At 35.5% G+C, this 27,619-nt stretch overlaps 1 protein-coding gene across 2 annotated transcripts; it reads right to left on the bottom strand.

The window, feature by feature from the left end:
• Nucleotides 1–939: 939 nt before the first annotated feature.
• UBE2D1 (ubiquitin conjugating enzyme E2 D1) lies at nucleotides 940–27,619 on the bottom strand. 2 transcript variants are annotated; one of them, XM_070945845.1, is made up of 8 exons: nucleotides 27,457–27,619; nucleotides 15,153–15,287; nucleotides 13,458–13,521; nucleotides 13,328–13,359; nucleotides 10,423–10,500; nucleotides 8,314–8,419; nucleotides 4,850–4,943; nucleotides 940–3,671 (listed from the first exon to the last, which is right to left on the bottom strand). In XM_070945845.1, exons 4-8 carry the CDS (start codon nucleotides 13,334–13,336, stop codon nucleotides 3,626–3,628), a joined length of 333 nt encoding a protein of 110 aa, XP_070801946.1. In that variant the 5' UTR covers nucleotides 13,337–13,359; nucleotides 13,458–13,521; nucleotides 15,153–15,287; nucleotides 27,457–27,619; the 3' UTR covers nucleotides 940–3,625. The 2 variants fall into 2 exon arrangements, with proteins under 2 accessions (XP_070801946.1, XP_070801945.1); XM_070945844.1 differs by lacking the exon at nucleotides 15,153–15,287.

Below are 27,619 nucleotides of genomic sequence, written 5' to 3'. Positions count from 1 at the left end.
ATTATTTAGGCCACCGACAAAGAAGTAGCTTTTGTTGCCGTTATCCCGGATAATATTGGGAGCCAGCCGTGACCCCGCCCCCGAATGCCCTTTGGTGATACACGTGCACTTGATCGTTTTGGCGGGAAATCAATTTTCTACGGCAAAACCAATCAGGGAACAGGGAGACTTTATTCCCGCCCACGCCGGGAAAAGAAGGAATAGGTGAGGTAAAAATGGAGGCGGGGCTCAATGAGCCACGTGCCTGTCAAATTCTCCCAGAGACGGGATGAGAAACGAAAGGATGGCGCATGCGTGCGACAGTAGGGAAAATGAAATCTTGGGATCGGTGGGTGGGTAGAAGGCTGTGGGTCCCAAGAGGCCGCCCTGAGCCTTTCGAGGACCAAAGGGTATATGCATTTGACAAATGAAACTCTGCATAGTAGACGGTGGTGTGTTTCGACAGCTTATGCTCTTTCGTTTCTGGAGAATTTTTTTTCATTTGGGCTCCCTTTTAAAATTTACTGTTTTTTTTTTTTTAAAATAATATTGTCTAAGAAAGCAGCATAAATTGATTAATTTTGCTCAAGATCATGAACTCTGAAGAGGGCTTTTGCTTGTTTTGCTAATGGTGAATTAACAATGGAATATTAAGTTTGCCTCTTTATCTTTCTGTTTTTAGTTCTTTAACTCAAGGGCGTAAATATCTTTATTTCTGTGAATCATGTTCAAGAAGAGGACACAGGATTCTTTCAGTATTTCTGCCGATTATAGGAGCCTTTATATCCCCTTTTGGGAGAATACTTTGCTCAAAGCAGCTCTACTGGATTTGTGTAATACAATAACCAACCTTATAGTTTCATTCATAGCATCAAGGTGACATTTGAACAGAACTATCACTGCTGCTTTTTTTTAATTCATAAAGGTGAAACTGCTGGGTTAAAAATACAACTTTACAAATTCCAAGTTCAAATCAAAATTTTATTTTCATTCAAGCCTCAGCTGACATCTTCAGGCAGAAAAATACCACATCAGAAGTAGCTAGAAAGCACGCCTTAGTTAACATTAACTAGAATGACTAAAGATTACATTTTAAGAATTTCACTGATACAGAGATCCTTTGCTTTAGTCATACCAATAATGCCAAGTGAGGATTATACAGAAAATGGGATGGCTCAGTTAGTGCCCTCGCTAAGGCACTGTACAGTATAAACTGGCATTTGGTGGAGGGACTGAAGTTCAGACACATTTATGCCACCATAATGGATGCACCAGGACTGAGCAAATATTGAGATGGGGGTGGGTGGGTGATAAAACCAACCATCATGATTCACTTAAAAACAAAATGATCAATTTCCAGAAAATGCAAAAAAAAAAAAAAAATTACAGAGAATTCTTAACACCTTTTAGTTAACTGAATCTCTGGTCCAGATGTCTGCTTAAAGATCTGTTATTAAGGTTAGTCTGGAAGTTCAGTTGGTGAAACCAGTCTCTGAACTTGTTTTAAATGTCAATTGAAGACATTTCTATTACTTAAACGATACTTCATAGAACCCCATGAAGAATAAGCAGCAACCTCATTTGCACCTTTTGCTCAGCCTGAAGATTTTGCATTATGGTTAGTAAATTCCTCCGATTAAGTATACTTCAAAGCATAACAACATCTAAATAATTTCAAACCATCTTCCATATAATTTCAGTAAAGCAGATTAAACACTCTTTCACTTAACAGCCATGCAAATCAAACTACCAAATTTCACAGAGCCTATTATAAGAAGAGATATGGGATATTCTGGGACGAACCTATTTTAAACATTTAATACAGATAAATGTGGAAAGTGAGGATCTTTTACCACCATTTTTAAATGCTGATGACAGAATATTAATAGCTTCACAAGCAATGGCATCCCTTTTTTTTCAAGTATAGCGAAGGATTCATTTACTGCATGGAAACATATATTGGCTATTTGCAGAGATGGCCTGTTTCACAGTAAGCAATGACACTAATGCAATGAAGTTTCAGTGCTATCTTATAAAGCTTCCATCTTTAGATTGTACTGAGGTAAAACAAACGAACAAAAAACCCTCTCTAAACCCTAGCTGATTATTATGCATAAATTGCTCAGTAAAGACTTTTTCATAGGCAGTTAGCATGATGCAAAAATGTGGAAATTAAAATGCTAAAAAGGTTATGAGTAAAGCCAAGAAAACAGAAAAATAGCCTCTGGGATGTTTGCCACATTTTGATGCATTCCAATTATGGGTTTTTGTTTGAATACTTTTTGGATCGCAAAGCACTAAGATAATAAAGGGTTAACTTTTATCTATGGCAGCAAAATCTTCTAGCTAAATTGTTTTTTAGAATTATTTCAGCTACAAATTAAAATGCATTTCAGACTGCTTTAGTACCACAAAATCTACATTAAAAAAATAATGCACTTATCTGTAAGGAACCAAAGGCTGTTTTTCCCCAAACATGCAGTATACATATACTGGCTTTAGCATTAGTTTGTGTGTAGAAATATCAGATCAAAATATTGTTATACAGCTGGGAGAAGAAGCGCTTGTGATTTTCTAAAATCAACTGTTTTCATCATAAGCACATTTTCCCAACTACTTTGCAAGCTTGAAGGTACATTATTTATACTGGATAAAAGATCGATCCACTTCGATCAATAGAATATAATGAATAAGTAATTTGTTTAAAAGCTACAATAATGCTCTCAGGAGCATTTTCAAGCACATAGGTCAGTTATTCCCAATGGTACTTTATATATTGAACAATATTTTGATCTTTTCAAAGCATGCACATGTAAAGAATGTGCTAGATTTAAAGAACAGCCAAGACAAGTAGTAAAAAACATGTTTTATTTATACGGAAAAGCTTCAAGTCAATTTTGTTAACATGTCAGAGATTATATTGCCCATATGGGATAAAAAGTCAGCTGTGAATAGAACAAAATTAGTTACATTTCTTTCTACAGAGCAGTGCAATTAGTTCACATTGCAATAAAAGTATGCAACAAAATCAAAACCATCTGTTTCCCCATAATCAGCATACTGAAGATTAGAGTGCAAAGTTTGTTTTTAGAAGTCTATCAGTTTATAGAATATTCCTTTGGGAAGGAATAGTTCACTCATTTAGTAGCAGTTGTATTTTTCAATACTGTGCAGAAAGTCTAAAATGAGTTGAAATATATGGTAAATAAAATATAGTCTATACAGTAAAAAAATACAAATTATACAATGAACTAACAAAGAATGACATTCAAACAGACTTACAAGACTGACATCTCAAAGACACAGAATATTTATTATGTACCACCTAGTTTTCAGCAAAAATAGTTTGGTTGCTCTACAACTGCGCTATGAATCTTGTAGGCTGGAGATGCAGATGTCCAAGTATCTTTAAAAAACATAATAAATGTCTTTTGCAAAGCATACAGAAAGGATAAATACTCTCGTCACAGTCTTCAGGTTAATTTTTGTAGTTAATTTCCTTGTTCCAGAAACACACTTATATGGGTAAAAATCAAAAAGGGCTTCATGGTACACTGAAAACAGTAAACTGTGCTCCATTTACTTCTAATTTTGAAAAACCCTAAAATTTACAGTACTCTGGTATATAAGAAAATGTCTTCAAAGTTTACATTGCATATTTCTGTGTCCATTCTCTTGCATGTCTGTTATATCTGTCCAAGAAAAAAAAAAGCGAAAATATACAAGCTTATGATTCACAGCTGTGTTATCACATTTCAAATACAATCAACTACAAGATACAAGTGCTTAGAAAAGCCTTCTTCAGTCCTATTGCAACATCCAGAATTCCCATGAAAAGAATCATGCTGAAAGATTCTGGGAGCTGCGATTCTAACACACATTGAAGGCACACAACTGGGAAAGCTGGCTTAAAATAGTCATGATCTTCTATTCTACTGGAAAAAAACATATCTGTTTGGTACTGTAGAAATTTAGAGCACAAGATTGGTTTGTACCAACCTATCTGGTCATTATGGAATAAAAAATCCAGTGTTTTGGAGGAACCATTTTAACTGGATTGATTGGAATACAAAACGTGTTGATGATTTCCAGGGACAAACAGAATTGGATGAAAAAAAACCCAGACTCATAATGATGATCTCAAGGGGGAGGAAACCCAGATATAAATTGCTGGCTCAGATATAAAACATGGGTTAAATAGATTAAATATTTGTACAGCAACTTTTTCTGATAAAGCTGGAGTTTTACAGGCACACATCAGTAAGCATGTGGTACCACACTGATACATGGTCAACACTTCAAGAAATACATAAGGTTCACTCCTGTAATGACTAAAGGATGACAATGCCATGAAGTACCATTATTGTGTTGTGCTTTCATGTCTTTTCTCCTCTTCTTATCTTAGGACAGTTAAGGAGATGTTTAAAAATAAACCAGCTAGTTTACCATGTGAAACATTTTCCAAGCTTTGTAAATTGAAGGGTACATACAATTTGCTTACTTATCTTTTTTAGATTAAGAATACATATACAATTGTCTCACCACTCCAAAGCATAATAGACAATAGTTTTAAGACAGAGTATCTAGTTTATATTTAAATTTAAAGCCATAGTTCAGAGCAGTATGAGAAATGTATGAGATAAGGCTGTATCCTTTCCCCTTCAACTTACATGCTGAATATATATTAAGGGAAACTGGACTTGAAAAGTCCATGAGTACAGTTTTAAAATAAAACGTAACATGATTGGGAAAAAAATGTCTAGTAAAATAACTGAATCATTTCATCAAGATCTTTGGGGTGCAAGGAGAAAAAAAACCAGAAAAGAACTAAGTAGTGGCTTACAATTTTTGAAATAATATTGATACGTACTTTTCCTTGTCTGACTTGTAGATTTGTGCAATATCTGGTACTAAAGGGTCATCTGGATTAGGGTCACAAAGTAGAGAGCATATGGACAAAAGCACTAGAGGGAAAGTAAAAATAATCAATTAGAGTTTTCATGATGTAAGATACTAATTAGGCCTCAAAAGTAGCTACTCATTTTTCATCTGTTTTATAATTCAATAGTTCCTGTTTTCCAATATTTGAGGTAACTAGTTCTCCTCAGCTTTATTAGCTCCTGCACATTAATATTTGGGTATTCTAACATAATTGCAACTCTGCCCAATTCCAGAGGTGCTTCCTACTTCTGAAAGAAAATTGGCTTCCTTATTTTAATAATCTAAGGGAAAGCACAACATAATTTCAATACATCCCCAGTTGTTACTTTTTAAAGAACTATTACCAAAATAAGCATGCAATATTCTCCTTTTTATCCCACTTCCAAGCTTCAAAACAGCAGGTCCAAGTTAACCCCATCAGAATTCAAGTCCCATATGTAAATGTGCATAAGTAGATACCAACTATTTATATTAGACCACAACATGCTTTAGGGAAACATTTTACTTCTTTTCAATTAAAAAAAATCAAGAGTTTTACCACAAAACTAATTTTGGCAATCCTTTCATTTTTAAGAACAAAACACTAATACAGGAGTTAGTATCTTAAAAAATGCAACTAATTTAAAATAGGCTGTTTCTGTATCTCCTTTTTTTTAGCTTTTTTAGCTAGAGTGCCTCCCTTTCCCAAATATTTTAAAAACTGCTAAACCATAGCAGTTTGAGAAATATAAAAGACATTATACTTCTAGTGATACCAGTTCCCCTCTTCTGAGTTGATTTTTTTTTTTTAAAGTATGTATCTGGCCATTAGGAAGTATTTTTTAATATTTTAAGTATTTAAGATGCTTTTACTTTAATACTTACAATACTTTAAGTATTTATTTAAGAATAAGTGAGGCATCTAAAATCCATGGTACTGAAGTTGGGAAAAAAGTTCTACACAGTATATGAGTGGTAACTTGAAGTTAGGTTTCCATAGGCAAAGGATAATTAAATTGGAGGCAGCCTTGTCTAAATTCTTTCCATGCGCTCACTATACAACACAGAGCTCTTATCTGAGAGGCTCATCTTGGAAAGTTGTGCAGATTTTAAATAACTCTGGAATTGCTCCATTCAGTTAAGTTGTGTTTCTTTTGTATATAAAGAATATGGGTAAGTTTTGATTCAAAACAATGTGAGAGTTATAGAGGAATAAAACAAAATTGTCAAGAATTCTATTATTTTTCATTCTTAATACCGGAGATTTCAGTCTACATTATTTAATAAAACCTTAAACTACTGCCACCAAAATAACTCCACTGTACCTTCTAGAAACTCAGTAATTTGGTTCTTAAGCATGCAGCTGACATCATCACTAGAGAATAGTTCAAAAAAATGAGTAAAATTAAGATTGAGTAAAGTGTTGCTTTTCAGATGATTGTTGTTTAACATGTAGTTTTTAGTTACAATATAAATTTATATTTATAACATAGCAGGGTTTTCCCCAGCTATGTAAACTGTCATAGCTTATGGCTTTGTCTCACAGTTAGATCTTCCTAATGTTTATTCCAACTAATCCCTCAGAACCTAGAACAAATGACATGGAGTAACATTCCTCTATCTCCAGTTTTTCCTATTGCTTCTGGCATCAAAAATGATTTGGAAATTTCAGAAAATATATGTTAAAGACTCCTTTTATTTATTATTATTATTTTTTATTATTATTATTATTATTATTATTATTATTATTATTATTATTATTATTATATCTTTAGTGAGATTCACAGCCTTTGAGGCTGGTTAGTAGCTCAGCAGCTCGAGTCCTAACAAAGGACCTAGGAACTGTTAAGGTATCGTCGGAGGATGTAAGCTGTTCCAAGTAAGGTGGTTTTTTGTAGAGTCAAAATGTTCAAGTCTGGTAAATTTAGAATTTCTAAATAGTGAGATAGCCCTTTGGGTATTCCTCCAAGGGCTCCAATTACAATCGGGACAACACACAATTTCTTTTTCCACAGTTGCTCAACTTCAATTTGCAAGTATCGGTACTTCATGATTTTTTCTTGCTGCTTATCTTCAATCCGTGCATCACCAGGTATTGCAATGTCAATGAACCATACTTTTTTCTTTTCAACTATTGTTATGTCAGGTGTGTTATGGACCAAGTGCCTGTCAGTCTGAATCCTAAAGTCCCACAAGATCTTGAGTTTCTCATTCTCTAAAACTTTCTCAACCTGATGTTCCCAGTGGTTTTTGCTGTACTCAAATCCAAACTTCTGGCACAATTTCCAGTGAATGATCTTAGCAACGCGGTCATGGCATTGTAGGTAGTCAATTCGTGAAATTTTGCTGCACCCACTGATCAGGTGGTCGACTGTCTCATCTTTCTCATTACAGAGGTGGCATTTGCTGTTGGTGGTAACATGTTGAATTTTTGCCTTCATGCAGTTTGTGGCTAGGGCTTGTTCTTGAGCTGCCAAAATAAAGCTTTCTATTTCTTTTTTCAGTACTCCTGATCTTAACCAGTTCCAAGTTAGTTTCTGGTCAGCTTTGTCTTCAATACTTTTCAAGTATTGGCCATGCAGAGCTTTGCTTTTCCAATTTTCAGCTCGCTGCTCAATTACTTCTTTCTTATATTCTGCTTTTGTGTTAGTTGTCTTTAAAAGGCCTCCTTTATTTACTTCCTTAAGCATTGGTTCTTCACTTTTCTGGATGTAATCATTCAAGCTGCGTTTTTCTTCTTCCACAGTCTGCTTTACTTGTAGGAGTCCTCGACCACCCTCTGCTCTTGGTAAATATAATCGGTCAACATCACTTTTAGGGTGTAAGGCATGATTCATTGTCATAAGCTTCCTTGTTTTTCTGATGATTATTATTATTATTATTATTATTATTATTATTATTATTATTATTATTTGCTTAATATATCTAATACTGAATTTTGCTGCAAAGAAAATATCAGGAATCTGGTCCAACCAACAAATTTTATTAAAAGACACAAGTGTTTGTGAGCTGTGTGCAGATTAAAAAATGTCAAGCAAAAATATGCAATCAAACTGATTTTTTAAATTACTATACACTCAATCTTTTTACAATGAGTTTTGCTGTCTAAATGAAGTTTTGTAATTACTGTATAATGGTCTCCTGATTTCCAGATCTTTTTCCAGAAGAGCTCTCTCAAACTATGCAAGCTTCCTTCCTCTGAAGGTTCTAATCTGATCGCTACAGTCACCAATTTAGATCATAGTTTAAAATCTCCACCCAAGTCAATAGCAATGGTCTTATGCCCAATACATAGTAACAAATTCAGGCGTGGCTATTTAATTATCTCACTTAGGGGATCCTCACAGAATATAAACTTTATACAATATGCACATAAAGCAGTATGTTGTTGGTTTGCTTCACAAATAGAATTACCTTTAGATACAGTCAGTGCTGGTGACCACTGTGACCTCAGGATATCAAGACAAATACTTCCATTGCTATTTATGTTTGGATGGTATATTTTTGTAGTGAATGCAATCTGCAACGCAACAGTGCAAAATAAAATTCAATTGCTTGTACCACATATACTAGATAACTTCATCAGACATTTTTAAAAGAAAAATCTCTTTATGAATGAGCAGTAAAGAGCCAAATGAACAAATAAGACTATTTGTTGGATGGGGTTTTTAGAAAGTTTGTCAATCATTATATATGCTAAGTAATATCTAATAGCTCAACTTCTCTTTGGAAGGACAGAGCTATCCTCATGCTCAAATCTGATCACCGTCGTGTTTCCATAAAACACATACTCATTCATTTTCCAGACCCTAAGATATCATAAGTGGTGAAATGTATTAATTTAAAACATTTATATAGCCACCCACTTTATTACTAACTCTGGTAGCTCCCAATTATCTCTTAGGAGTTATTGGATCTGGCAAAATGACTGAATTGAAGTGTAATGAATTTATTCAAATACACATCTTTACAATGTCTTAAAATTATGTTCTCAGAAGAAATCTGTGTATTAATTTGATTTTGAGATATTAATATTTTAAGTAATATCTTGGATGTCCATATTCTTGTTGCATACTTATTACACTGAAATTCATGGCTGGGCAATTTAGCATTAGAAATATAAATTTATGGCCCTAGTTACTCAATGGACTAAAGACTTGGTGTTAATTGTAATTTATGAATGAGTTGCTTTTAGATGTAGAATATGTATAGCTGATTATAATGAAACAAGGTATTTTATTCATACATTTGGGTAAAATAGTGCCATACTTATATACATCCATAGTACAATCAATTCAATTAAAATCAATAGTCATCTTTTGCCTAAAACACACAATTGAAGCAAAGTGCCCCTTTGAGACTTCATGCAACCCTAATATAAAATATTTATGTAAAAATGTCAAGAAATTCAATTTCTGTGATGTAGGCATTTTATGTTTTTTCCCACCCCTGCTAATTTGGTAGGGAATGAATCTGATACTTTTTCTACACTCTGTTGTTAATGCAACAACAGTTATAACCAAATTATCTGGGTAAAATACACTACCACATAAAATGATTGGAGCTTTAAGCCGTCCCTTGGATCTTTATAAAGCTTTCTGCTAAAGGCATGTTATCAGAGTAATTTCCAAGTCCACGGAAACATTAAAATCACATTATATTAGCAATAGTGCCATGAGATGTAGGTTCAGACCACTGCTCTTGGACAGCCAAAACATTCAGTTCAATACATCAATTCCTGCCTTCCTGCCTGATAGAATTTCTCTGGAAAAAGGAAAAAAAAAAAAAGGATAGATATGATTTCAGAGAGATTTAAAAAATGCCATAAGGGAGAAAGAGCACCACAGCACAGACCCAAGAGGTAGGGTGGTAAGAGGGCATGTGGACTCCACAAAGGCGTCTGAAGCCTTGGAGATCCCAGACTTGGTAGCACCATTGTATATAAAACTCCTATTCTAGATCATATATACAATTCAAGAACCAAGATCTAACTTAACCTTAGGTAACAGATTGACCATTAGGTTTCCTCTAAAATGCATACTGACAAACAAATGTGAGGGTGTCCCAAAGGTGCTTTTTTAGGAGACAACTGGACTTTCTTGGCTTTCTTTTGAAGAGGTTTTGCTTCTCATCCAAGAAGCTTCTTCAGCTCGGACAGGATAGTGGAGAATGGAAGGATTTATATTCCTTGCAGACAGCTGGTAATCTGCATCCTTTTAAGTGTGAGGGTGGAAAAGCAGATCTCAAGCTAGTAAGATCTGTTTCCTATTCTCTAGGACCTCAAATATCCATCAACTTGAGTCTCAGGAATGGCTGAAGTCGCCATATCAAATTTAAAATATTGCAAACTAATTTGTCTTTTGAATTCTTCTGTGTTTGTCTCAAAGTGCTCTGTCCTCTGATCTATTTATTCTATTCTTATTTTAATAAAATATCTATGCCCAGCAAATTTCCCCATCAGAACATAAGACCAAGCCCTGATATTAAAATGAACAAACGGCATTTTTAAAATTAAGTGTTTACCTTTGGTGGTTTGAATGGGTAGTCTGTTGGAAAATGGACTGTAAGAAAAAAGACTCCCCCTTGATAAGCGCTGTCAGGCTGGAAAACAAACAAAATAAAAAGATAACGTTTTCCATCGTTTGCATGAAACTACTACTTAATTCGGAGTGCAGATTGTAGGCTGCTGTCATTTTTTTAAAGCCAATTTCATCCAAGCCTGCAGAAAATCTTGATTAAATTTTTCTTCAAATAATACTTGATTATGACCACTATTTTAATCTTTATACCATTTTAGAGAGAAATCATCTAGACAGCATTCTTAGCTTTATGCTGACAGCTAAACTCTAATCTATCTCAGTAAGAAGGCTGGCGAATGGTGATTTTCTTACAGCTTTAAAGTATATGTTAAGGAAAGTGATGGATATATTTCTTGCTGATGGGAAAACATCCATCAATTGCTCTCCCTAAAATGGGGTTAGGTAAGGATAAAAGGAAATTCTGACAGTTGGCTAGACTCATAAATGTAGTGCCTGATCTGTGGGGGTTAGTTTCTGCCTCTTCTGCTTTATCAGAAATTCTGTGGTTGAGTCACATATTATTTTTTTTCTCTCCTTCTCTGTTGTGCTCCCTTGCTCTTACTTGCTGTTTCTCTCATTTTAAAAAAGAGGTTTGATAGGAGGTTGTTGACAGGACTAACAGACAAACTCCCTGCTTCTGCTGCCACCCCTTCCTGCCCTGGTACTATAAGTCATCCACTCTGCTGTTCTTATTCCTACTGCAGAAAAGCAATAAAAAAACACAGAACCAAAAGCAAAACAACACAGGAAGGATTGCATCATTTCAGATTAATGTAATAGCAGTAACAGAATAGCAGCCATAATAGCTAAATGTAGTATAGGCAAAATAAATATATAGCACAATATAAAACATTAGCAATAAAGCAATATAATATAGATTTCCTAATATCAATACAATCAAAATGTAAATTTATATTGAATATGGATAAAGCTCTTCTGACTTCACAAAGATTTTGCTAAAAGCAGTATTGTAAGGTCTTTTAATCTTCAAATAGTGAGATGCCAGACATAATTCAAGAAGGAATCTCTTTCAGAAGGTAAAATCTAGAAAAATCCCTAAGATGTGACATAGTAATTTAATATGAGGAAAAACCAATCAACCTTGATTGCACGATGAAGCTGAGTGTATAACATAAATTATAGTAGTTATTCGGAAAGCAGGATGTAGGATATATGGCCTGTCAGTTAACACCATTCATTTCACCTGCGTACATTCCCAGACTCAGCCAGTATAGAGATTGGCAAAAGAATAATTAAGAATGATTAAGATTGAATTGAGAATTCTATGGCCATACCAACTATATCATTATGGATCTGAACCAGAAGGTGGAGAGCAGAACCATTAAGGTCTGTCAACACAGTAAACAATTAATGAATTCTTCAAATATTTAAAGTGCATTTCTAATCAATAAGAATTGCTCACAATTATCAACAGTCATGCATGTAGAAATAAAAATTACAAATAAAAATAAATATATGATTGAACTAATCTTGTTCTGTTTAGACCCAGTAACAAAGTAGCAAGATGCATTATAAATAAAATAGTGGTTGAAAACAATTATGCAATATCATAAGTCTCTAAAATAATAAATTAATGTAAACAGCATCCCCTTTTGAATTAGTCTGGCCTAAGAGAATATTTCTGGTCCTATGTTATGAAAGATCTTCTTTCTCCAAGGCTGAAGACATACTTAAATTTGGCTGTCCCCACTTCTGATTCAATACTTATTATTATACCTTGCTGTTCCTCGTTTCCTTCTTCCCTGGAACAAATTATCTCTGTTCTATCACCTCTAACCATAAGTAAGGCAGATGAGTATTTGTTTAATCAACCTGTGATAGACAGGTTGACTGAAGAGACTTCAGCTTTTGTTTCCTTTTGCATCTTCTACTCCCATTTCATTTTCACACCTAAGATCTAGAACATCACCTGTTTAGCTTTCCATATTTCCTTTCTACCTTGGGTTAAGGGTAATTACAATTAGTTATTTACTTATGGTACCATGCATAATACTAACACATTTATTATTGTATAAGTGCTCATAGATCAGAGTCCACTTTATCAAATGTATGTAATAAGGCCTGACAAACACATTGCCATTTAATCACCAAATATTGATTTCATTTGGATTTCTCTTCTGTTCATATACTTTCCATTTTGTTAATTGATCAAAATCAACTATTAACACTTCTATGTCTGAAAGCATTAATTTACAGCATTTACAGCATAACTGCCTAACACTTTTGCACAGTACTGTATATTAAATAGCGTCAACGTATAGTTTGTAATCAGGTGATTTTATTGTTTAATCAGTGAGAAATTGTGTTCCTTCTATTTAATTGTTAAAGGTATTTAAGAAGGATTTTATACAATGCAGCTTCTCAAACAGAATATATTACAAGCTACAGAGCAACTTCCTAGAATACAATATTAGTTTGCATTTTCTTATTTGCTGAAATGGATCTCAATAAAACATACCAAGCTGCTCCACTCATTCAGGATCCACATCCTAGATGAATGAGTTTTATTAGAGGCCAACCTAATATTATGCATGTCCAGGACTGCCTAAGGTTTGATAACCAGTAAGTGGCAATGGGGGAGGGGGGACTTGAGTGCAGAATAGATGCAACACCTCATTCCTACACTCTACTATTACTATTTAGAGCCAACCAAGATTTATTCACTGACTTCATTCACACATCACTCTGTGCTAAACCTAAAGAATATACGTTAGAATTTAGGTTGAGATACTTGCAGAAATCAATTATATTAAAACTTAGTTTTATTATTTTATTATTAATGAAGTAAACAAAAGAAATGAACTCAGTTATAAAAATTACATACTTACAGGTCCCATAATAGTTGCTTGCCAATGAAACACTGAAAAACACAAAATATTATTTATCTTACTAAGTATTTAATGATACTGTATATTATAAGTATGTAAACTATTTTGCCATCAACTATAAAGATCTTACAGTCATCTCCAACAGGTCCAGCTGAACAATGTGCAGGTGGATCACGCTGCAGATCACTTAGCTCCTGTAAGAATCATAGAAAACATTTGGAAGGTTATAAACAAACTCAAGATTAATTATCCAAATCTGGATCCAATTTATTGATTTGATTAAGCATATGCAAAATTTACAACTAAAAAGAATCAAAATAAATTTTAGTCAAAATAAAATTCAATGAATGCACAGTGGAATTAAGATAATTAGTATTGAGCACTACTGCGAGATAAGTGATCTCCATACATTTAAGGCATATGTTATATACTTATCATTAATACAATCAGTGACTCCCATGTTATTTCAATTCTAAAGTTGTTAGCCTGTGTGGAAAGACATAAATACAGACTTCCAACAGAGATTAAACAGAGTTAAGGCAAAAGTTGAGCATGATTTAATCTGAGTAGAACTCTGCAATGAATTAAGTCAAAACCCTGCATGGGTCAAGGAAAGAGCCAGTGATAATTCATATCACCATGTTTTGAAGTTATTGTTTTATTAACCATTGCACAATTTCACTAACAAGTATCAAAGAGGTAAAGATAAGATTCTCAGGCATAAAAAATGTATAGGAAGATCCAGTAAGTCTACAAACTTTAATTCTAACAGAGCATACAAATATTAATGTATGTTGTACTTCATTTATTTTTTTAAAGTTTATATTGCAACAGAAATAAACTTCCATATACTATACTAATAAAGTATATTAAAAAGTATTAACATAATAAAGCCCTACCATAATAAAGTCATAACTGCATCAGCTCTCCAACTGCATGAAAAATCGGGCTTCCAGAGGTGCCAAATAATTGGTCCAAAGGGGTTTGTGAAAGAATTTTGTGAGCAATTTACTATTCAATTTTTCATGCCCATCTGCTTCATTTTTGGAAGCAAAGGAGCTCAGTTTATATGGTAGCTACAGATATGGTTTGCATATATTTTAAATAAATACATTAATTCAGCTCAGAATTACGGAGATGTTGTCAGAAAAGCTACAGCTCCAAATGAGCTGATATTGGTGAAGGATGCAAAAATCAATGAATTAATCATCAGAGCTTCCCAAGTTATATTCATAACAAAAGGTAAAGAATCGCCTGCTAAATGAAAATGGCAAAATGCTAACAGGTAACACAGAAAAAGCAGAACCTATTCTTGTAGATGTTCCATTTGGCAAGCGTAAAGAGCAGGGCAAAGGGGCAGGATGAAATGTAGTCATGGAATACCTGCTCAGTTGCAGTGAGATGAAATCTCCAGAATCAGATAAACTAGATTTTACGGTATGAAGGAATATGCTGATTATCAGGCGTGACATAATGTCTTTGACAACTCTTGGAGAAACGATGAAATTCCAGAAAACTGGAGGAGAACAAATATTGTCTTTATCTTCAAGAAGAGAGAAAAAGGTACTTGGGAAGATCCCAGACCATATTGTAAAAGGGATGATCTAAACAACCTTAAAAATATAATTGTGATTACCAGTAGTTATCATGGATTGAGTAGAATTGGGGAATACTATAGACAGAATAGACCTTAATTTAACTGAAGTATTTGACAAAGAACCCAAACTATCCTATTTAGCAAGATTACCAGTTAAAGTAAGACAATGAATACTGCACATAGCTGGTCCAAGAAATGTATCTGAAGCCTGCTCAATAATTCTTCTACCTGAGTGTGATATCAAGTGGAGTGATGAAATGAAATCAGTCCTGAATCTGGTACTCTTCAGTATTTTTTTTTCATGACTCTGATGTGAAGGAAATGCTTCTCAAATTTTCAGGCATAAAATTGGGTAGGTTAATACTGTAGAAAACAGAAATAAAATTCAATATTATCTTGGTAAGTAAGAAAAATAGATTTCTCTAAGTAATCTACCATCTCTCAAGTATTATGTGCAATTCTCAGCATTAAGTAGCAATAATGATTTAGAGAAACGAACAGGTGGGGGAGGGGACACAGGGTGATCTAGAAACTAAGTCCCATGATTAAATATCTGGGAATATTTAGCCAGAAAAAAGAAACTTGAGAGAATATATGACTAAACTCTACATAAATACCTAAAATACCTACAAAGATGTCACAGAAGATGGCTGGGACTTGATCTGATCTCAGGGAGCTTTAAGGTAACAGGAATCAAAATAGATTTAAATTACATAAAGGCAGACCTGAACTGAATCTTAGAAACAAATTTCTAACTGCAACGATAGCTTGACTGTGAATCCAGTTACTGAGGGAAGGCAATTTATTGGATGTGTTCAATTAGAAGTTAGACAACTATCTGTCAAGGATGTTTTAATCTGGATACCTGCATGAAACATGGGGTTAGATTTGAGGGCCCAAATAGTTGGGATATGTGTTGAAATGTATACAGTGTCACAGAAGCAATTTCTTTGAACAGGAATTAATACCTAGCAAAACATATATTATTATTAAAACCAGCTCCAGGACAATCATGAGTTTGATCTATATATTTCAGTTCTGGCCCTAAATTCCAGATAAAGTATACAGTATGCATAATGTATCTCTTTTTATAAAATAAAATTTAAATCCAATATAAAACAAAAGAAGCAATGTCTCTTGGGTGATATACTGTAATCTCTCTTTTTGGCACTAAAAGAAGTTTTTTTGTTTTTCAGTTCAAACTTTATCAATCAACTTGGCTCTTTTAATACATTGTTTATATGTACTGTAAATTTAAGTGGAAATGTTTTAATCTATTGTCTTACTCAACTTGATACAAACTAATTCTAACCACCATAATTAGTGAAGATTCTTTAAAACTTGAATATTAAAAAAATACATGCCCTTAAGTGTAAACCTGTGTGAAGCAAAAAGGCAGAGAAGTCAGAAGTTAAAAAATTATACTCAGATCAGTAATACATTAAAGCCAAATGTTAACACGTTCAAATGCTATTGACACTGGAGAATCTCACAGGAACTAACAGATTTCATATCTTCATCACACCCATCTTTTCTGGAAGTGATTGATGTTATTATTTCAAGAGAATAATCTAACTGAATTCCATAGTCAGAATAGTATTAATTTTTGACTAGATCATAAATACTTTACTAAATTCCTAGCTTCATTATCAAGGGGCTATTCATACTTAATCAACTAATCAGCGTAGAAGAAAAAATATTTTGCAGTAGACTAATTTAATTATAGCTCAGATGTAAAAAAAAAAAAAAGCTGAGATTAATATGCAAAAATATTATTGAAGCAAAACTAGTATTATAATCATAATATTAAGGACTAATAGCAGTTCTTAAACACAATAAGTACTAAATACAATATAGTCATGAATCTTACATAGCCATCCTACTACACATTTTTGAAAAAGAAAGCATCAACTTCAGAAGAAAAAAAATCTTTGGAATTTTTTTCCTTGGTCTTCTTAGAATTTTCCATGTGTTTCTTGGGGAAGCTGAGGGTGTCTAAAATGCTTTCCATTTCTTTTTCTTTGTGAGGCATCCCATCTCTACAGGGTGGCTATTTACAAACATGATGGCAGTTGGATTTCTCACATTGTAGTAATGTAAAACCAGTGGTGGGTTGCTATCAGTTCATCCCGGATTGGGCGAACCGGTAGCGGCAGCAGCAGGAGGCTCCGCCCAACTGCCCAAACATCTCTGTGCATGCGCAGAAGCAACATGTGCACACACCCACGAGCAAACCATTAGCGACAGGATTTGAAATCCACTACTGTGTAAAACGTAGTTTGGAATAGCTAGGCATAATAACCTAGCTATTATGGTTTGTGAATCATGGTTTATGGTTTAATATTAGTATGATTACTAGGCAGGATTATTCAAACAATTTAAATTAGCCACAAACACAGTAGTGCATCTGATTTTTAACCGACCTTCCATTTCTTCACATTAAAATTGTTATAACCAATCAGTATTCATCAACATTCATTTAAATATTAGTCTTTACATTAAAACGAATAGTCATTCTGATACGAAGCCAAATTTTTGTTGTTCCTCACATAATTCCCCTGACCTTCTAGAAAAACTATTAAGGTTATTTGCAATTAATTTTATTCTGTATAACTAGCTGCATGTCACTCTTTAAAGATCATTTAAGTGTGTACTTGTCTAAAGAAACCAATGGCAAAATTTTTCCAAGTACAGGCCTTTTTAAATCCAAGAGCTCTGGTTTCAGGGAGAAGAGAAAATAACTTATTTATGCAAAGTGCTGATACTACCACTCCAAAGGAGAATCCACAAGTGTCCAATTTCCAAGTGTCATGAAAGCTGAATACAGCATAAGGCATATAACAAAGCTACTGAACTGCATGCAGGCAGTTGGGAAACTTGTTCTGAAATAAACATTACTTTTAATTTCATTATTGTCTTTAAGAATTGTTGGTTTTATTGTGATTTTAGAACTTTTCCTTTTGAAAATTTATTTTGGAATTTTTGCCTGAAAAGATTATTACAGAAATAAAATAAATAAGCAACTTGTTTGTTTTCCTATCATGACCAAACAGAAATAGCAGTTAGTCCTTGATTAACAATGGTAATTGGGGGCAAAATTTCCATTGTTTACTGAGGTAGTTGAAAAGCACGCCGTCACATCACTGTGCAGTTTAGCAACAGAAATCCCAGCAGCTCCCATTGCCATCATTAACAGAATCCCACTGGTCATTAGGCAAGGACCAACCTCAATCCAAGCTTTCCCAGCTTGGTCCCTCCCAGGCCCAAACTTTGGTAAGGAAGAGGACTGTCTCTTTTTGAATTCCTACCACCCACCCCAACCCTCCCTGAGGCCATTCTGTACTCTTAGCAATGGTGGGCACCCAGCAGCATCAGAATTGAAGTAGAAACTCCCTGACCTCTATTTCATGCCCCCAGCGCCACTATCAGCATCAAAGAGTGCCAGCTCAAGACCATGGCGAACCACCCCAGCATCACAGCACAAAGCCTCACCAACGTGAGCTCTACTGGCTGTGCTGCACCCAGCTGCCATCTTCCTCCCACTGTGTGCCCGTCCTGGCCCTACGTCAGGAAGCTGCTATCTGCACCATGCCTTTTTCCGAAGGCTGCATGTGCCACTATCATGATGTTTTGGAAGATACTTCTTAGGCCTCCAAAATCTCTTGAGAAGGTCCACCTTTCTCTAAATTGTTGTGTAGCCTTCTCATGAAGTTTCAGACACCTGGAGTTGGCCATGGTTGGCTGACAATACTTAAAGCCCTACTTCAGCAGCACCAGCATTGTCACTGCTGCCAAGGAATGCCACTGGGCAGGGTGGTCAAAAGGGCAGAGTTGGGGAGGGGATAGCAAGTAGAAGTGATTGATGTAAGTGCTGATCACAGCCATGACATTAGGGATTGGGTATAAGTACTATTCATTCAGCATCACTAACTTTGAATTGTTGCTGAGTGAATGGTCTTTAAAGCAAGGACAACCTGTACTTTTAGCCAGTCTCTGTTGGAATTACTTGTGAATTTCTGAGTTAGTGTGTCAGAAATCAGGTCAGCATTAAATTGCAAAAATTCAAGTGCACCACAGTCATCATTTTTAAAAGCAAGTGTATTACTAACACAATAGAACTAATGAAAAGTTCTCAAATGTAACTGCCACATTGGACCCAGCATTAGAGGCCTAAGACTTTTTTTCTTTCTAAGGTAGTAACCAAAAGCAATTTGAATGTTTAAAACTAAATTGATATAATTATCAGCTGGGAACAAAGGGAAGGAATCTTGAAAAAAAGGACACTGCTTCTGGAATGACATGTTATTTTAGGCCACATATTATTTCAACATTTTTGTAATTCCTTGTGAAGCCATAAAATTAATTTTTAATTATTTATTACATTAGAAAACACATTTGTGAGTTGTTTCAGGAGTTCCTATTGGTATTGGTAATTGTTTTATCAATAAAAATTTCTAAGACTGTTCCCTCCTGGCTTCCATATTATGAGCTTATATTATTTAATAATATTTAGTCAGTGAATGACCAGCAAAAAAACCCCAGATAAATAAATGTAATAATATATTAACAATTAGCAAAACAAAGCATAAAATATAACATTTACTTCTCAATACAAAACCAAAACAACAGGTAGTTTTATGGAAGATAGTTATATCCTAATGGATAAAGAAAAAAAAAACCCATAAATTTGAACAAGGAAAGCTGTTGATAACCCATTTCAATAATGTTCCTTTTTCCACCTGACTGCCAGATTTTATTATACCCCATACTATTATCAACACCTGAAGTAAAACAGCAAAGCCCACTGAAATGAATAGGATAGTCAACTAAGTACAAGATGAGATTGCACTGAACAACTTTGTTATCTGTGTATTTCTGGAACTATTACTTTCCAGGCTGAAGGTTTGAAATAGAATATCAGAAAAGGGTTGTCCAGACAAAGCTATGAATGCTGAATGGTGTCAAAGTTGCTGGGCTGGATAGACCATAGGAAACTCTGCCATGGTAAAAATGGGCTGCAATCTCCATATGGGGTTCAAAAATGGAGTCTGGTTTATTGGGATGTCCAAGTCCTGTTGCAGAGTTTCCTAGATATAGCAGATTGTCTGGATCCTTTTGGCCAGCATTCATGCCTCAAGATGGAACAGAAGTTACATCACTTACTCTGATCAATACTATTGACGAGAGCATCTTTTTGGGCCACCTGTGTGGACTAGGAGTAGGGGCATGATTCCTTCCTACGTGGGTCATTCAATTTGGCAGCAGGGCTCACCTGAAGCTTGACTTCACTTTTGCTTTTTAACAGATATCTATATGAAGTTGCTGGGAGAGGAAACTTGCTGCCTGAGATTATATATTATCAATATGCTGATGATATCCTACTGTAAATCTTGTTTTCATACCTAGCTGGGGATGCAGCAGAGTCCTGATCCAAGCTGCAGGACACTGCATGAGGAGAAACTGACTGAAGCAAGATGGACATGTTTATTCATCTAACGAACCAGGTTGTAATCAGCTGTTGTACTGACTCTGGAAGGGATTGAAGTCTTGAAGTCTCCATTAAGAGAAGATCTGTAAGTCAAACTTCTTAGTCTGACAGCTGTTGTTGGATCTTCAGTTAAAGCCACTGCCAGAGATGTCTTCAGCCAGTTTCAGATGAGGCCCCAGAGGGGGCTCTACATGCCTTTAGTGACAGCAACTCATGTCCTTATCACCTTTAGAGTGAGTTGCTGTAACACATTTTACATGAACTGCCCTTGTGGAGAATACAGCAGCCCATCTACTGATAAATGGAAGGTTTTAAACCCACACAGCTCCAATTGTGCAAGTACTGCAAATGTTTCCAGGTTGTTCAAAGTGCTGGTTTTGGGCTAGAAAGCTCTTTATGATTTGACTGTCAGGTATCTCCAGGACTGTCTTGTTAAAGTTCAACTTGCCCTTCTTGTTTGCTTAAACTGGAAGAGGGTATTATGGGTACCTTCCCTCTGAGAGGTTGATGAGAGACAGGATTTTTGGTAATAGCCACTACACTCTGGAATAACCCTATATTTCTTTCTTATTGGAAATGTTAAAGAAAGAGCCATTTTGTAAAGTATTGGATAGCAGGTTAATCTATTGAAACTGGATGTTGTCACTAGAGGTGGTACGGTATTAGCTGTTATGAATTGGTTTTTAACTTTTTTTCCATTTTTACTGAGGATTGTGAATCATCTCAGGATTAATGAAGTGGAGCAGTATGTTCAAAACTACATAAATAAAAATGAGTTGAATTATATGTATATTTGAATAATTAAAAATTCAAATTTCGGTATCTTATTTGACAATAGTGAAAAAATGGATATGGAAGAGAGTAGTAATTAAGAAAAGTGCATAAATTGGCTAGAATTATGAATTAGTATAAAAACTGTATGAATTAAAACCTCTAAATATAAAAAAATATGCAAAGAATTGTCACAATCATACACATATGCACAGCTGGTTTACAACTGAATAATCTCTTCCAACCACAATTACTCAGTAAATGTTGAGGACATAAATTATTCCAAAAAATTTACAGATACTTGCATTTGAAGCCTAGTAAATTGTGGTTTTAATTATATATATATTTAAAAAATAAACTATATGCCATAAGATTTTAAGTAGCTGAGCTATTTAATAGCACAACTCAGGATATGTGTAGCCAACAACGAAGGTTTCACTGTTATAAACTGTTACTTTTTCTTTTCCTGAATGATTTTGTGAGGAGAAAGTGACAAATCTCTCTGACTTAGTATAACACACATCTTCAAATTTCTATAGATAAAAGTAAATAGCCAATCAAGTTATTATAAGCGCATGAATATTCACAAAACTCAGAAATATTGTCTTTGAGATCTGCAGTACAATACCACTTGAATATATAAGCTTCTCAAGTAAATATGTCATTTGTTACATATATTAGATACATTTAGAAGTTTAATTCCTAATTGAAATCTTAACACTGTATTAAAATATTTAACATATTTTAATAACATAAAATATTTAACATATTTTAATTTTATAGAATACTGAAATAGAAATATAATTTAATAAATTTATAAATATTGTTTGCAATATTTGAAACCTAATGCTGCAAATAATCCATCTCATTTGAATTCACAAAATACATATTTAAATGTAAGTTGTATTTTTTCTTAAGCTTCCAACCTCAATATCCCCTCAATGTCAATTAAATATTGAACCTGCCATGATATTTTTTAAAACCTTGGTTCTGTTTCCACTTTAAAGCACCATAGGAGGCAGTTCAAATCCAGAACTCTTGCTCTCTGGACTACCTTGAGACTATTAGAAGCAGAAGTGTTTTCTGTTAAGCTTTTGAATGTTCTGCAAATGTTTGAGAAAGGGGCACTTCTTAAATAGTATTGCTGTTAGCAAAATACTCCTTCTCAAAGCAGCTATAGGTATTCCTCAACGTACAATCTTCATTCAATGACTGTTCAAAGTTATAATGGCACTAAATGACAGATACAACTAGTCTTTGGAGTTTATCCCAACACCTGGTGGTCACATTATTGCAATTTGAATGCTTAGTAACCCTTCACACTTACGATCATTTGCTAAACACCCCATGATCACATGATTGCTATTTGCAACCTTCCATGCCAGCATCCCTAAAAAGTAAAAGGGAAGCTGGCAGGGAAGACTGTAATTTGCTGGGGTACATCTCCCCTACTTATGCTCTCTCCCCCAACCCCTCTGCATTCACACAGGTCACTTGTGCACACTTCTCAATCCATGCTGCATACCCAAGCCTCCTCCCCAAAGTTGTACAGTGCCTCTCAGACACTGTATTTATTTATTGATTGATTGATTGATTGATTGGTTTGATTTATATGCCGCCCTTCTCCGGAGACTCAGGGCGGCTTACGATGCATTAAGCAATAGCCTTCATACTTTTGTATATACCTGCTTAGTAGGGCTTTTAGCCCCCCCTAAGCGGTGTTCTTTTTTTTTTTTTTTTTAAATACAAAGTCATCTTATTGCCCCCACAATCCGGGTCTTCATTTTACCTACCTCGAAAGGATGGAAGGCTGAGTCAACCTTGAGCCGGTGAGATTTGATCTGCTGATCTGCTGAACTAGCAGTCAGCTGAAGTAGCTGCAGTACTGCACTCTAACCACTGCACCACCTCGGCTTTATAATATACTGTACACATCTTCACATCGTCTGTCCGACCTGCATAACACTACCCGCAGAGGCCCACACACCCTCCCCAATCTACACAGCACCTCTTGCATACTCCCTTACTCTCTCCAACCCATGCACTCTTCTCAACCTTCCCCAACCCATGCATCAATCATGTACACATACTGATCAATGCCATACCACTCGCATATCCCCATGCTCCCTTCCCAATTCATAGCATGCCTCTCAAGCATCCCTATGCATTCTCCTTAACCTACTCTGATCAGCAATGCCTCTCCTACTGGCCTCTGCCTTAGCTTTTGAAATCCCAATTGTTTAAATAAAAAACTAAGATTTAAGACAGATTCAGAACATACATGCCGTATGTTCAAACCCAAAACCCAAAAAAGATATGGAAAAACATGATCTTTGAACAGTCAATCAGAATAGAGCTGAAAGGGACTTTGGAGGTCTTCTTGACCAACCCCCTGCTAAAGCAGGAGAATAATACCATTTCAGATAGTTCCAGAAAAGAAACTGGAAGTCAATGTATATGTTTCAATATCTGAGGGGGAATCTCTTTGACAAGCTGCAGGTAACAGGTCAGGTCCAAGGATTAAACAGCTATAGTGCTGGCAGACTCACAAATAAACTGTTTCCACATCTGATACTAGATCTATTAGAAACAGTTTATGCTACAATCCAAAGTCATTTTTCTCATTTACATATATTTATATCTCTTATTGCCTATCACCAGTGTTCCCGTTCACTTGCCATCTATCAACGTAGCTGTTGTCTCTGAAACTGGTATCATGAAGATGATTTCAAAAAGCTGAAATACATATAACTATTGGAAGTTGGAATTTTTTTTAAGATAGAAGAAAAAAAAACTTTGAATGGTTAACCAAAAATATACTGTTTAGCTAGGAACTCCAATATATCCACACCAATTTCAAATATGCTAATCATGATAGTCATGGTATACAAAGATACCTGGCCAAACTGCAGTTACAGTTTTCTGATCATCAAGAAGACTGACATTTGACCAGTCCGTGACTTCCCTCCAAAAAAAGAAAAAGAGAGAAAAGAACTTCAGATATGGGTTAAATACCAATTATCAGAAGGATAATGGGGAAACTGTCTCAGATTTTAATCTCTCTCAGAAACTTCACAAAGTTCTAACCAGCTACATGGAGATTTTTCCATATCAATGAGTGGAAGAAATATTAGTACACTTGCAACAACAATAATACACAATTTAATTATTTTTTATTTACCAATCATTTAGTTGAAGTAAATTGCACAAATCAAGTGGGAGACAAATCAATTGATTCAATATAGCTGAAATTCCTTACAAATATTTTTATCTGCCTTAAAGACACAACTGTTATCCAATTCTTAACTGTTATCTGCTTATTTAACAAAATAATACTGGTACTTGTATATCTATGGTAAGGATAACAAAAATCATAAAACATTTCTAGTTAACCACTCTATATTTTTAAAATCATTTAATCATCAGATTTAAGAACATAATAAAAAATAGGCAATTAAACCAATGATTTCATGATGCTGATTTAAAGTCCCCATTTCTATAAGTTTTTGGATCAATCAGATATTAAATAAATAAGTTTAAATAAGTTGGTTACCCTGGCAAAGTATTTTCTTGCCATGCAACTCTGAACACATCTCGGATATAGGAAACGTTTCCAGAATGGGCCTTTGACTGTTATTTTCTAACCATTTGGTGGACTACTTGAAAAATACAGGTAACTGGGGAAAAAAACTTTTGACACCTACATTTTCAACAAATATGCTACCAATTAGATGGTCACAACATATCTTTAAATAATCTTTTAATATTAAAATATCCCAGTTTCCCCTGAGGGAAAATTAAAAACCTGTCTAGGCTTCATTTTTTTAAAACAAAAAGCACTTTTAATTCCTAATATTCATTCAGAAGTTGCAGTGCTGCTTATCCTTAATTAGAATATACGACAGATGTAAACATGTGTAATCCTTAATACACTTATAATAGGGCTTGTTTAAAGGCACTTAGGATTTCAGCCTTGATATAATTTATAACATATCCTAAGCACTCTATTTTTAAGAAGTAATTTGATTTAAACCTTGCCTTTCTAATTAACTGACTACTCAAGGTGGCTATATAAATTATTCCCATAAAGTGAAGAATTGCAAGAACAAGGTATTGTTAGACCAGCATACTCTTTCCTATGGTAGTCAACTTGCCTCAAAGCTCTCCCTGTGAATTCCAGAAAGAAAAAAAATGACAGGGTGATTTTATGAACAGTGTTCAGAGATTCAAATCTTCACCAAAAAATATCTCCCAACAATTAAAACAAGGAAACTAACTGCCCATGGGTGGAACAAAGTACAGTAATTATAATTTTCTGCAATGTTTCTGCAAATTTGCCTACTTTTGCAAATAAAATTTCATTAAATTACACCCATTGCTAATGTCATCAGTTAATTTTCTTTTTTTGCTAAGACGTTAGGTGTTCCTCCTCATCTTCCCTAATCTAACACCAAAAATAACAAATGACAACATCTGACTCAACCTCTCACATTTTAAAATTAACACTAATCAAGCTTAGTCTTAAAGGATGTCATTTCTTTAAAGACTCAGTTAAAAACAGAAATTTCTCAAGAATTGATACAAGCAAGTCTGCTTGAGAAATAAGGCATTCAGAAGCAAATTATTCCAACTAATTCTGCAGTAAGACAGACTGTCGATCCTTCACCTTTAAGTGGAATACACATAATCACATCCTTTTATTCCAAACCACAATTACACTTGCCCTGCTAGGCAGAGAAAACTGCCAAGTAGGAAAAAAAAAACCCTACCAACTGCTTGCCCATATGCACTTCCAAGAACATCACAAAAGGCTTGAAAAATAATAGCAAAGCAGGAGGCATTCTTATAACACACTTCAACCCAGCCAGGTTTGATATGTACCGTATGTTTACTAAGATGCAATAAAAGCCTGTACAGAAACAACTTTTTTTGTCTCTTACCCAGGAAAAGTGTTAGGAAAAATCTTCCACAATTAAAAATATATCTGGCAGCAATAAACTACAGGTAGTTGTTATGGCCATAATTGAGTCCAAAATTTATGTTGTTAAATGAGACATTTGTTAAATGAATTTTGCCCCATTTTACACCCTTTCTTGGCTCAGTTGTTAAGTGAATCACTGCAGTTGATAAACTTAGTAACCCGGCTGTTAAATGAATCTGGCTTCCCCATTGACTTTGCTCGTTCAGCAGGTGGCAAAAGGGGATCATGTGATCTTGGGACACAGCAACACGGTCCTAAGTATGAGTCAGTTGACAAGCATCTGACTTTTGATCACAGGGATGCTGGAAAGGTCGTTAACTGTGAAGAATGGATTATAAGTCCCTTTTTCCCAGTGTAGTTGTAACTTTGAAAGGTCACTAAGCAAACTGTTGTACGTCGAGGACTACCTGCAATTTTATGTGGGGAGCAGTTGCAGCTTTTTCAAACCACCCAAGAAGGGCAAGACATTTCCTGCAGCAATGGAACATTATAAATAACCCTTGTTAACTAACAGTTCAATTTCTACCACCAAGCATCCTGAACAATATTGCTGGGGGAAAACCCATAGTGGGTCTGGGTGCTTCCAATGTTTTGGCCAGGAGGGAAAATTACCCCCAGCAGAGACTCTATTAAACAAACATTTATTTCTCTTTATTAGACCAATTCCTCCGGTGTCTAATAATCACACCTGGCCCAATAAAAAAGAATTCTATTCCAAATCTCTTCTTCACCTGGCTCGTTTTCTATGGACAAGCTTTCTTTTTTTTTCTTCCCAGGGGTGTGTGGAAAACTGCACACTGGTGCATCCTTTCCTCCCCTTACTTGACCCTTCTACTAACATCTGGAGGGTTTAATAGAAGGGTTGCCTGTCTAAAAGGAGAACGAAGCATTTGAGGGTTTTTTTTTTTCGGGGGCGGGGGGAGAAAGGTTTCTATCATTTGCCAAATTATCCAAATCCTCTGCCTCCCAAAGAGGGGAGTGGGGTTTGAAAGTGGGGAGGGGGGGTTTAGTAGTCATTATTTTAGATGCCCCCCCCCGGTCGCCCTCAAGTCCTTTCGGGTAGGCCCTGGTCCCGGTGTCCCCCCCCTCAGAGAGACGCCTCTTTCCCGAAACGCAAAGCGGTTTCTTTCCCCCCCTCAGGCTTAACTGCCTTCCCTCCCCCCTCCCCTCCCCCTCCCCCCTCCCAAGGCCCCGGGAAGCTCAAGTTCACCCGGTTGGTTCCCAACCGACGAGTAGTGGGGCGGGGGGGGGAGGGCTGTTGCCTGGTCCCGGCCCATTCGGGGCGCGCTCACCTTCTGTATCCGCTTCAGCGCCATGGGCAGCGGAGAATGCGGGCGGACCGTGGTGTGGGGGAAGCTGCGAGGAGGAGGAGGAAGAGGAGGAGGAGGAGGAGGAGAGCGTCGGCTGCTCCAGGAAGGGGGAGGGCGGGCGCTCGCGGGGCGTGTTAAGGCCGGA

Source organism: Pituophis catenifer, unplaced genomic scaffold (genome assembly GCF_029215685.1).
Source record: "Pituophis catenifer annectens isolate HBS135680 unplaced genomic scaffold, rPitCat1.0.hap2 SCAF_6, whole genome shotgun sequence".
NCBI classification, from domain to species: domain Eukaryota; kingdom Metazoa; phylum Chordata; class Lepidosauria; order Squamata; family Colubridae; genus Pituophis; species Pituophis catenifer.
The sequence above is the reverse complement of the archived record's forward strand: the minus strand, read 5'-3'. Positions and strand labels throughout refer to the sequence as shown.

Coding starts and splice junctions, on each gene's coding strand:
- UBE2D1 (XM_070945844.1), bottom strand. CDS start 27,480: ATGGCGCTGAAGCGGATACAGAAG. Junction 13,522..27,456: donor CGCTGAAGCGGATACAGAAG/GTGAGCGCGCCC, acceptor TGATTCTTACAG/GAGCTAAGTGATCTGCAGCG. Junction 3,672..4,849: donor TACAAGTCAGACAAGGAAAA/GTACGTATCAAT, acceptor TTTCTTGGACAG/ATATAACAGACATGCAAGAG.